Source organism: Wasmannia auropunctata, unplaced genomic scaffold (genome assembly GCF_000956235.1).
Source record: "Wasmannia auropunctata unplaced genomic scaffold, wasmannia.A_1.0 LD335214.1, whole genome shotgun sequence".
In the NCBI taxonomy this organism is placed as follows: Eukaryota; Metazoa; Arthropoda; class Insecta; order Hymenoptera; family Formicidae; genus Wasmannia; species Wasmannia auropunctata.
In genome coordinates, this window is record NW_012027676.1 from 245,579 (window position 1) to 258,116 (window position 12,538).

At 34.6% G+C, this 12,538-nt stretch overlaps 2 protein-coding genes and 4 non-coding genes across 9 annotated transcripts in view; 5 read left to right on the forward strand and 1 right to left on the reverse strand.

Moving 5' to 3' along the window:
* Positions 1-12,538, reverse strand: part of LOC105457481 (protein furry) — a 34,418-nt gene that overhangs the window by 10,790 nt on the left and 11,090 nt on the right. Inside the window, exons 23-26 of the mRNA XM_011702168.1 lie at positions 12,244-12,398; positions 11,868-12,031; positions 6,089-6,298; positions 1,911-2,047 (exon numbers count right to left, since the gene is read on the reverse strand). Coding sequence (XP_011700470.1) covers positions 1,911-2,047; positions 6,089-6,298; positions 11,868-12,031; positions 12,244-12,398 — 666 coding nt within the window. The remainder of the gene's footprint in view (positions 1-1,910; positions 2,048-6,088; positions 6,299-11,867; positions 12,032-12,243; positions 12,399-12,538) is intronic.
* Positions 891-963, forward strand: Trnaa-agc. Its single transcript has one exon. It is a non-coding gene; the product is annotated as a tRNA-Ala (tRNA).
* Positions 1,044-1,116, forward strand: Trnaa-agc. Its single transcript has one exon. It is a non-coding gene; the product is annotated as a tRNA-Ala (tRNA).
* Positions 1,197-1,269, forward strand: Trnaa-agc. The gene has a single exon. It is a non-coding gene; the product is annotated as a tRNA-Ala (tRNA).
* Positions 1,350-1,422, forward strand: Trnaa-agc. The gene has a single exon. It is a non-coding gene; the product is annotated as a tRNA-Ala (tRNA).
* Positions 7,771-11,861, forward strand: LOC105457480 (thyrotropin-releasing hormone receptor). Of its 4 annotated transcripts, none has more exons than XM_011702167.1 (6): positions 7,771-8,593; positions 9,540-9,701; positions 9,985-9,992; positions 10,031-10,912; positions 11,245-11,443; positions 11,619-11,861. In XM_011702167.1, the coding sequence occupies exons 4-6, from the start codon at positions 10,103-10,105 to the stop codon at positions 11,729-11,731; spliced, it is 1,122 nt and encodes a 373-aa protein (XP_011700469.1). In that variant the 5' UTR covers positions 7,771-8,593; positions 9,540-9,701; positions 9,985-9,992; positions 10,031-10,102; the 3' UTR covers positions 11,732-11,861. The 4 variants fall into 4 exon arrangements, with proteins under 4 accessions (XP_011700469.1, XP_011700465.1, XP_011700468.1 ...); XM_011702163.1 differs by having other exon boundaries at positions 7,772-8,593; positions 10,031-10,924; XM_011702166.1 differs by lacking the exon at positions 9,540-9,701 and having other exon boundaries at positions 7,772-8,593; positions 10,031-10,924.

The window sequence follows — 12,538 nt, forward strand, 5'->3', positions numbered from 1 at the left end:
TATATATATATATATATATATATTAATCATATTAATTTTCATATTTTTACGAAATACTATTGTATTTTATAACGTATTAATATTCGCATTTTTATCACAAAATTATATTGCACATTTTGTATATATTAATATTCTTGTTAAAATTCTACAGCATCTATTTTATTAATAAATACTCTCACAATAGAATGCTTTCCATGCTTTAGCATTGAGTTTTCGTGGCGCATTGCAATCACTACATTGCGTATGCTATATTGACGCATTTGCAAGTCCATTGGAATCAGTACACAGTTCAGTATTGCGCTTCTCTGCGAGTATTACAAAGAGATACTAGTGCGAACCTAAACTTGCGGAATTATTCACTTCGTCAAATAGTACACAATACTAGTACACAATCGTCGGATAAAAATCACCAGTCGCGTCTAGAATGATGGGACATCATTTTTATATAAAATCGCTGAAAGTGTCTGCAAGAGTGAAATAACGTGTTTATCATATGCATGCAAAGAATAAGTACTAAAATTTGTAAGGACGAAATTTAAAGCTTGTACTCAAAGGTAGATTATTTACAATTCTCAAGACTAATCATGAAGATCAAATATATCACAGAAACATAATTCAATTGTATCGCACAAATGAGGAAATAAATTCTAGAATTCTGCAAAATTATACATGCAGCCTGCTCCTAAAAATAAATTACGATTACGATGCAAAATAATCCCGCCAATAATTCACAATACAGGGGGGCGTAGCTCAAATGGTAGCGCTCGCTTAGCATGCGAGAGGTACCGGGATCGATACCCGGCGCCTCCAAGATCACTTTTTGCCTCCTTTAACTAAAAGTGGATCGCAATTGTAATCCAAAATCATCCCGCCAATGATCCAGATCACATGGGGGCGTAGCTCAGATGGTAGAGCGCTCGCTTAGCATGCGAGAGGTACCGGGATCGATGCCCGGCGCCTCCAAGATCACTTTTTACTTCCTTTTAGCGAAAGTGGGTCACAATTGTGATCTAAAATAATCCCGCCAATGATCCAGATCATATGGGGGCGTAGCTCAGATGGTAGAGCGCTCGCTTAGCATGCGAGAGGGACCGGGATCGATACCCGGCGCCTCCAACATTACTTTTTGGCTCCTTTCACCAAAAGTAGATCACCTTTCTGAACCCAATTGAACTTGCTGCAGAAGTGCAGTACAAGGGGGCGTAGCTCAGATGGTAGAGCGCTCGCTTAGCATGCGAGAGGTACCGGGATCGATACCCGGCGCCTCCAACATTACTTTTTGGCTCCTTTCACCGAAAGTAGATCACTTTTCTGAGCCCGATTGATCTTGTTGTAACACTGCAATACAGGGGGGCGTAGCTCAGATGGTAGAGCGCTCGCTTAGCATGCGAGAGGTACCGGGATCGATACCCGGCGCCTCCAAGTTATCTTTTTATCCTTTTGCTAACGATAAATCATTTATAATGTCCAGGAAATACTGGAAATTGTGTAGCGCAGATTATAAATCGGGTGAAGCCCATTTTAACGTGAGGATATCAAGAGTAATTTCTGGCACTTTCATAACGCGTTTAACATTATTTACTTTTCCTAGAAGCAATTACTTTGTCTATCTCAGAACTGTAAGTTTGATATATTATCTTATATATTTGCAATATGAATTGCAACATAAAAATATCACTTTAGATTAATGTTTTTCGATTATACCATTTCGGCATTTCTTAACCCTTTCTTACATTTATTCCGTTATCCCATTATCCCCATTAAATATTAACTGAAATCTAAAAGCGAAAGTGTGCATAGCTCTGGAATTGCGAAGCGAAAGCGTGTATAACTTCGGAATTTCGAATCAAAATGCAATTTTCCGTACGGCTGTTGTTTCAAAGCTGATCACAATAATGAGCTCCATTCACCTGATAATAACTCAACGGATTAGACGGCGGCGGTACATTAGGATCGACGAGTTCCATGTTGTGCAGCCAAGGTAACAAATATTGCAGCAGCAATTGCCGAACTTCCCTGCGGGCTGTTTGAAACCGATGTGTAATTTCTGAAACATATGTATTTCTTGAGTGTGAATTTTCGAGAATTAACACGTCGAACTACACTAATAGCCTGCTTTATTATTGATACACATTTACCCGACACATTAATCGATTAAAGTAAAGGCACGCTCATTTTACCTGTACATTAGTTTTACATTGTAAATGATGTGATGGAATTGGTATTAGAGGAAATATACACGGGATTATCGCTTTTTTTCTTTATTACACTGGCACGGAAGAAAGTGTAATAGCACTTTCGCGCCAGTAATAAAAAGAAAACAGTATCTATTAATCCATCACCGTACAAATTTTATAAATCCACGAATTAATAGTTTGCCATATCGTCAGATTATTTCTCGCGTTTCCTTTATTAACATAATTTTCCTACAGTATGTATGAACACGTCTCTTTCCATGCCAGGCTCATCCAGCTCTTCTCCATACATACAATATGTATTGAATTTCATCCGTAATGCATTTTGTACACGTTCATGATGCATGTGTACGTCAAGCATCTCATCATCTATCCCATCTCTCAATCTGGAAATATTTAAACACCGGCGATTTTGCAGCAATTTTGTTCGAATGAATTTAATGCGGTCTGCGTCATCGTCTCCCTCTCTTTTATCTATCGCATTCCCATTTTGCATTTAATTAATTCGCTAACGGTCGAACGCATTGCCAATATTGCCGTGTAACAGTAATTTGACGGGCCGGTTTAAAGCGGCAAGACGAAAGGGCATTCAATATTCTCATCAACGCGCGCAAATAAAATTTTGAATGATTTGCTAAGTGTATGTGTGTGTGTGTGTGTGTGTGTGTGTGTGCACATGTGAAATTACGTGGCATTATTATCACTTGCAATCATCTGCATTTGTTTCGGCTACGCATCGAGTTTAAATATTTCCATCTGCATTTCAAGGATATCAACGTATTAAACAATTATCATAAAATATCTTATCCTCCTTTATAATTTTCTTGCGTTACATGATTGCATTCTTGATATGCAAAATACGTAAGATGGCCAGTTTGATCAGTTAACGCCACTAAAATCTTTCATATAAATACGGTACACTGAACTAAATACTGAATTAAATCAAGAGATTTACCACAATCTGGTAAATCTACCCGTTAACTTGTATATCTCTATAGAAATTTCAATCTGTTGTAAGCGGATGAACTTTAATATTAGCTAATAATATTAGCTTTCATCATCCATATTTTAAACAAATTTGATACCGACAAAACTATTCATTTTATATATGTATGTATGCATATATATATATATATATATATAATTTTAATATATTTATTTTATTTTTACATATATTAATTAACATAAACAGCCATTTTATGTTTGGCCATAATTAAAGATATTTTATTTTATAAATTAATATATTAAAATTTTATGTATATATATATATATATATATAAAATAAAGTTTTTTCTATATATATATAGAAAAAACTATTTAAATTAATTTAAAAGAGATTATTTTATCGACTAAAATAATCTCTTCATTTCTTAAATAAAAAACTGATAATGACTTTTAATATTTTTGGAAAATGTAAAACTCTGTAAATTCTAGGAAATTTAGTTTATAAAAAACGTTTTAAAACATGAAAAGAATATTCAAATCAAACTGCGTATCAAATTTTCTCTAATAATATCTAGAATATAATTATTATATTCTACTTGCACTTTGAAACAAGTTTTTTAAAAACAAAATTTTTTATTTCTTCTTCTTCAGACTACTATTGTGCGATCACGCATAGAGAACTTCGTGAGATAAAATTGCAGTTTTACGTTACATTGTTCTCGAAAGCAAAGTGCTCGCCGTTTCGAACGTCAAAGCGAACGGATATAAGCCGGTTAGCCGGAAACGTGCAAGATAGTAATTCGCGCAATGGAATTATTTTTCATCGTTAAATTTTTCTCTCGTCGGTCCTTCGCTCTTTTTAAACCCTCGCCCCTTTAACGTGGCCCGTGACACTGACAGTAAGTCAGGCATGCGTCACGAAATTAAAACGGAGGGCAGCAATCTATTATGTAAACGAAACTTTATGCGTCTTGCGGCTCATTAACAGCAGCGATCGTAGTTAAAAGGTTAAATTCTTAAGCAAATAGATCACGGTCAGCCTTCCATCAATCTACTTTATTCCCAAGTTTGATTAAAAAGTTCAAATTCTGCGAACAACAACGTTTAGAACATAAGAACATTTCAAATCTTCAATTTTTATTACAAATTTATATTAAAGCTTTAAGAATTAACTTTTATTTCACATCCGCAAGTTTTCCACTCAAATTCTCTTAAGAAGTTTAATTAAATCGTTCTGCTTCAACGAGCACTTCAATCGTAAACCGCTAAATGCAGCTGAGACAAGAAAAGTACTTTCCTTTGATGAAAGTTAGCATCGCAAATTATTATTTTTCTATCGCAATACACGTGAGAATTTCTGCGTTTGAGTCATACTGATAATTAATGTTTCTATACTTAAAACGCCATTCGAGTGGATGTGAAAATACATTAAAACGTGTTCGAGTAGATGTGAAAGTACATGTGTGATCAATCCCACTAGCAAAGAAGCTCGATTATTTGTCGCTCGACTTTTCTGTTAATGATTTGAAATTAAATTATAATAATGAAAGCCTGTCCGATTTGTTAAAACAGACGCGCGGTAATATTTACACGATAGCGACACGCCTGGCGTATAATTGATAATAACGCGGATTGTTGTTGACAGTTACCGTTCCCTCCAGAATTATATCACTGCAGTGTTGGATTATTTATACGAATATTGACGATAATTCTGTTAAATTCCACCGACACTCTGTGACCATGCAGGCACAGATTACACGTTTCTGAGTAATAAAAATAAAGCGATACCTTTGCAATATTTCCTTTCCTCTCTTTAATGTAACTCCACCATATTTATTTACAACGTAAAACTAATATAGAAACTTAATAAAATGCGCGTTCCATACAGCCAAGCTTGAGAAGAAGACAACAATTTTTTTTTTGCGAACGAGCATTCTATATGTAAATTTATAAATCACGTGGAAAAGACAACTTCAGTTTAATTAACATAATCATTATTAAAAATGCATGAAAATGTTTTGTGTATTAGCATTACAGACACGCGCTTCACGCGCGCTATTTAACATCTTTTCTTTCTTTTATCCTTTATCTTTTATCTGTAATTTGCTGTTATACACAAATGTCAAAATATATAGTGACAGCCGCCCACAACGTTAGCGCAGCGAGAGAATCAATCATCAATCGTCGCAGAAAAGAGCTAATAATAAACTTCGAGAAGACCGATGCATTTCGACTATCGATTTAATGCCTTTTTTTAGAATTTACTGACGTCATTGAGAGAAACAAATAAATTCATGTATTAAGAAAAGAATTTTCAAATTACTATTTGTAAAAGAGATGCTCTTCTCGGGTAAGTACTTTATTAAACGTAAATTCTAATAGTTCTCAAAGTATGAGTATATTATAAACATGCTACTTTTCATAGAAATAGCATGCGCTTCGGGAAGAAAAATTGCAATTTTCATGCATGTCACATTTTTAATAACTTATAATTATATTCTATATTGTTTGCGTCCGTTTTTCCGTATTAAATTGTAGTACGAAAACATATATATGTCGTATATATTATATGAAAGTAATTAGATCATATTGCGACCTTTTAATTACAAAGTTTCAATTGCGAGGAAATCATTCTAAATGCTCTCCACAATTGAAGCATGTAACGGACTACGAAAGTTGTTAATTGTGCTTTATCATACACTCCCTCCTTCCTCGAATTAATTTACATCAATATTGTAATAATAAAATCGAAATATCAAATGCCACAATATTATAGTCATATAGAATAATTGCAAAATACGGTTTCATAATAAATCACATGTTACACTAGAAGAATTGTTTAAGATTTAAAATTGGAAGCGCAATAATTCTTTTGAAAATCTCTCGATAATCGAGACTTCTCAGCTCTTGAAAGTGTTAATTAAAACGATAAGAAGATCTCTATTTACCGCTGAACATCGGCATCGTAAGTTCCGGATGTAATTGAGCCAATTGACGTGAAAGGTACATTTGGCTGCGACAATAAGTAGTTGACAGGAGGACGTCCAGTGTGCCACCTCTAATCGTGCCGCCGGAAGAAATCTCACCTGCGGGATTACTTTGTTGACCCGGCCCGGAAGTGACGGTGGCGGCGGAGCTTGCGAGAGGATCGTTATGTCCTGCAATGGGAAATTAGAGGATAGACAGAGTTACCGAATTACATAAATTACATTATTAGAATAATAAGGAAATTAAACATCTCATTAATTGTCTAAGATTGATCTAAAATTTCATTATAGAATGAAGATTTACACCTAGTTAAAATTTCGCTACACTTCATAAAAGAAAGTTCTATTTATCTGTATCTAGCGTTTATTTTTAATAATCAATTTATGATATGATATTCAATGTCAAAAAATTATGCAGAAAGATGTTTTTTTAATCAATAAATTTCTAATTAATTTTCATTAAGAAAGAATGGATTCATCTAAAAAATCTATAGTCGATAAAAGATATAAACAGCTTTTATGAATAAAAGCTGTTTATAATTAACAAACTGTAAAGGAAATATTAAAGCACAAAATAGCGTAATAAATGTCTGCCTATAAATGCTGGCTTAGTTATTATTATCGTACTGATAATATTTATGTGTATGTGGAACGCTTTAAAGTCAGTTATTATTTTCAATAATAAATAATTAATCACCCATGAAAATACATCGTAATTACCAAATCAATATAATTTGACATTTACCAAACATTTACATTGCATAACTCCCTGGTGTCATAATAATAATAATAATATTGATCATAAGAGAAAATACATTTTGCAGAAAAAAATATATTTTATAAATTATATTTAAAATATAGTTTTTATTTGTAAAATATCTATTATGTATTTTTTCCTCCGACAAATTAATATTTTCTCTGCAGAAAGAACAAATTTCATCATGCTACAATTCCTTTGCATTTCATAAAAACTTATTTCTTTTTTGGACACATGCTTCTGAAACAGATTGTAATACACGATATGTCAAAGAGCACATAACGTATGTGTAATTCTTCTCTTATAAGAAAAGTTCAATTCATATTCTTTGATTTCGGTTCAAAGAATTCAAATACGATATGGTAGTATAACAGAACAAATTCAATTTTTTCAATTTTATTAAAATTTAAAAGCTCCAGTAATAAGATCATAATTATTTATAATGTAATTACAACGTAATAATTATAATCAATTTACATCGAATATCAATAATTATAGTTTGCATTAATGTACGATGTTAAAAATTCATGTGCTATTTTCATACTCTCAATGAAAAAATTATTGTGAATAACAAATTTTTAGTAAAATATATTTTATATGTCGGTCATTTGCTACGACATAACTAAAAAAAAAATTTCAATTTGAATGTTTTAAATCATTAAAAGTTTGTAATATTATTTTAAATGCGATTTTGGTATTACAGTTTCTAGTGATTGTAAAAAAACGAAAATATTATTAGCTCTTTATACAATTCTTCAGAAGATCAGAATTCTCTTTTTTTCTTGCAGACGACTAAAAAATTACGATTTTTGAGTCCATTGTTGCAGCAAATAAGTATAAATATTTATATATAATATAAAATAATGTATATTATACAAATATTGATATTGTTCTTGTAATCCATAGGAATATAAAAAAAACAATTATAATGTGTAAACGGGTGAATCGCGAAAACATGAATTTCTCTCCCTTGCGGCAAATTGACGTGCGCCGTGAAGAGGCGGGAATTTGTACATTACTTCGATGCGCAGAAGCCGGAATACTGGATGCATCGAGCTTTATCAGGAATGGATGCGTCGGGGCACCCAGCAGAAATAGCTGAGACGGCACTCGAATATATTGTCCGAAAGTGTTGTTACATTAGTGTTTTAAAAAATAAGTGCTCATCAAGTACTAAATCTAAATTATTCTCATCATCAAGTACACTCGTAACTTGTTGCTTCACCTCCAAAGTAAAAAAAAAAATAAAAAATAAATTTAAAAAAAGGCGAAACATGTTGCCGCTGTTAATGTAATTGATACAGATGTGCCGGATCTAATGAGACATAATTAATCTACGTTTGTTGACAAATCGCGCTATTAAATTAAAGTGTCGTGCGACAGTCTTAAACGAGAAACTCATTAAACAATATCAACGAGCGCCTGACGAAAGGATTATGCATTGTACCTCGCACCGGCACTGCACATATCGTGCCAACTAAAAGTGTTGGAAACACTTGCCATGTACTATTTGCAAAACGTTAAGAACGTTTATGTGTGAGATGTATGCAAATTAAAGTATGTGAGTGTTTGGAAGACCGCAGTTAAAAGGAGCTCGGCACCGTGTCACAAAATCATACCTATATAGAAATCTAAACGGCAGTCCAATAAATGACTTGCGTCTGCACATTTCATATGTTTAATATGTTGCGTCGAAATTGAATAAACAGGTATGCATTAATTGATATTCAAGAATCCTGTTTGCCGAGTTCTTTTAAAATTATAATTAAAATATAAAAAAACTAAAAACCATTTACCGTCATGTTTATAAAAAAACATAAAATCTACGAGAAGGCTAGATATAAAAATATTTTTCCTCTTCTTAAAAATGTTTAATAATAAATATAGTTATCATAGTATCTTTTAATTATTTTAATTCTATTATTTCTACATGACAAAGAGAGTATTTTAACTTTTTTTACAAAAAGATTTTTCTTTTTTATTTATACAGAAATTTGAAAAAAAATGTTATATCACATTAAAGCAATATTTTATTTTTGTAAATTTACATCCCTTTGATCAACTTTCACTTTGACGTTTCCCATTTAATAATTCAATAGTCATAAATTATAAAAAACATCGACTTGGTCGAGAGTAACATGTGAACCAGAGAGAAACATAAAGCTGTTTGAGCAACAGTTTCTAACGTGTACGTTCAGAAGTGTAAATATGAAATTCCGTCATTACTAAAGATACGAAATATTATATCAACAAAACTCTCTTGCGATCACATGTACGATAATTATTTACGTATAGAGAATGATTGTTATTATTACGTTTACGAAAAAAAGCATTCGCCGAGATTGCAAACTGTATCGGATTTTTCGTAATAGCGGAAGAGATAAAATTTTTTTCTATGCAGTTATCACATTGTAAGATAATTTTTTAATTTTAAAATAAAATAAACGAGAACGCAACGTGAGTAGTTCGACAACTACCGAATTTATATTTTGTTTCAATAAGACAATGCAATTTTAAGCAATGTGAAATATGACACGCTCGCGTAACATAATCTGAACCAATAAGTTGCGCAATAATTCGTTAACGTATCTGTTGCGCGAAGGATTTCCTGCGCGCGATAAACGCCAAGCATTCCCGTTAAATTTTTTTGTTCAGTAAACGCAGAGACTGCATCTCGTGATACGCGATAAGAATGCAAAGTGATTGTACTACATCAAGTGACAATAAAATAACGAGAAGGGAAGCTATCACTGTGTCTTGTCACGTCACATCGACGCAACTGCAACATAAATCAATTCTACTAAAATCCATTTAAAGGTAGTTAAATTAGAAGTGCTTAACGTTAAAGAAATAAAAATCTTGTGATCTTCAGATGTGAAAAGTTTAAGTTTTCTTAATTCGCTGAAAAAAATCAAATTTAAATAACTTCATACCTAGATGTTCGGTTCTCCGAACATCAAGCGATCACCGTTGATATTTTGTTGTTTCTAAATTCAATCCTCATGTCGATAATCCAGAGGAAACGCGCGACGCTTAAAATACCGTCTCTCTTTCTCTCTGTCCCTCTTCTTCTATGTAAGACACATTAATACTCTTCCAGGTCATCGTGCATGACGCAAGTTGTTATGCTATCTACGCTCGGCGTGGCTGTACCGCCTTCCGCTTTTCTTCTCATTCACGACTTGACTGACTTGATGGTTTGAGATCACCACGCGAAGATGACTGAAAACAATAGCACGACGGTAAACGAACTCTATCGCGAAATCGACGTTCTCTTGCAGGACATCCAGCGATATTACTCGCCGATTCTCGTGCTTCTGGGCCTGCTGGGCAACTGTTTGTCCGTTTGCGTGTTCTTCGGCACGAAGCTACGTTATTCCTCGTCCAGCATTTACTTGGGAGCGCTGGCGATAAGCGACAGCGGCTTCCTAATGGTGGTCTTCGTGTCCTGGCTAAAAATGGTGTACGTGGATCTATTCAATCGGCAGGGCTTCTGCCAGTTTTTTATCTATTTCGCGACTCTCTGTAGCTTCCTTAGCGTGTGGTTCGTGGTGTCCTTCACCGTCGAGCGGTACATAGCAGTCAGGTGGCCGCTACGTCGCCAATTTTTGTGCACGGTAGCCCGGGCGAAAATGACGGTGATGGGATTAACGGTATTAGCGATTCTGCTGAGCAGCCCGGTGCTCCTGTTCTCCAAACTCGACAAGAACTCGACCATCTGCGGTCACATCGACAAGGACTGGATGTCCTGGGCGATCGCCTACAACACCTTAGATATCGTCATGACATTCGCCGTGCCCCTGACCACGATAGTGATCTTCAATACGCTGATAGCGCGCAACGTCTACAAGCTCGATCATGTCCGAAGAACTTTGACCATAGAATCCGACGTTTCCAACGAGAGAATTCATACTCCACGGGACAGAATGCCACAGACTAAAGTCACGAAAATGCTTCTGGTCGTTTCGAGCGCGTTCTTCTGCCTCAATATGCCTGCATTCGTCCTTAGGGTGCTCGCTTACCTCTACGCGTACCTCTACGTACGTATCGATATTTAATACTGAAGTTAAATGCAGAGCTTTTGCTCCAAAAAGTAAATTCGAGATAATAAAAGTAATTAAATCTTTTTTGAAATCTACATATTTTTCAAATAATTTTCGATGTTTAATCAAATCTAATTTAACACTCGCACTGTGTATTTTTATAAAATTAGATGTTTGCATGATTTAAAAAGGCTACATACCGTAGTTTATATTTCCCATATTAATATTTTAAACGTTCGTGATATTTATATCCAGACTGATAAAAAAATTACAAATTACATAATATATAATGTTAATAATTATATATGTAAATGCAGGATAAACCGATGATATGGCTAATTTTGGCGCAACAAATGGGCCAATTATTATTCAACACGAGTTTCGGAATAAACTTCATTCTTTACTGCGCGAGCGGGCAGAATTTTCGCAGAGAGATGTTTCACATGTGTACGAAGCGTTCAAGTACTACGAGAAGTGGAACTCTCATGCAGATGGCGAGTCATGGAAAACAGTGTGGTAGGCACTTCATTAGCTAATTATAATAAGATAACATAATGACAAAATATGTGTGCGGATAATGTTGCGTTGATTGAAAAATTCGTGTGTCTTTATATATCCTGATTTAAATTAATAAACAAAAAAAATACGATCAAGTTCGATCAACTTGATAAAATCTTGCGTTCCTTTACAGTTTCAGAATTCACGCGCAAGTATAGCTCGACAAAGCGGTCGCACTTTGCCGAGAATGCACAACGGAAAAACTCTCAGGAAACGCAAAAGCTCTCAGTCAATAAAGGATTATGATATGTTGAAACATCAGTTTCTTTCAAATAACCGAAATAAATGCGTGTTAGATGGAGACAATCAGAGAAGAATATGTAACGTATCGAGACACAGTATTACAGTGCACAAGGACAAAGACATTGATTTTAAAGCTTACCAGCTTCGAGTTCCGTAGCTGGAAGCGGGCCTACGTTTCCGAAGAAGCGTTGATCCAACAGCTGAAGGAGCTGAAGCGCCGCGTCGTGGACCGGAGCGCGGGGACATCCCGTATTCATTAACGTCACGTTGATCACACTCGTGTAATGGTCGCAAGGATACTCTCTGAGAAAAAAAATTATAAACGTACTCGCGATTGTCGTACTGTTTGTTAGCTTTGTTATTCTAACACGACTTATATCTGCGACTCTATCGAGAAGCCTATGTGTCTCGTATTGCCTTTACTCGTTATATGTACATATCGTATTTTCTTCTACTACTCCTAATAAACGTTTTCGGAAATATTTTTTTCTACATCTTTTTTGACATCTGCGTACCTGGCGCTGAAAATCGTCGCCAATGCGAGAAAACAGCCGTCGGCCACTTGCGGTGCACCGGTGTAACATCGATCCACCACCCAATCCAAAAGCGTACCAATATCGGGATTTCCTTCGAGCAGCAACACAACGGTTTCGCGTGCAAGCGTGTAAATCTGAAATATGAGATATGATACAGATAGAATGTATAAAATAAAATACCGTAACATTTAACGTATCCAACGTACAATGGATTATTAACCACAGTTTCGCATGTAATATTTATAATGCTCACAAAGCACGCGCGTTTACAATT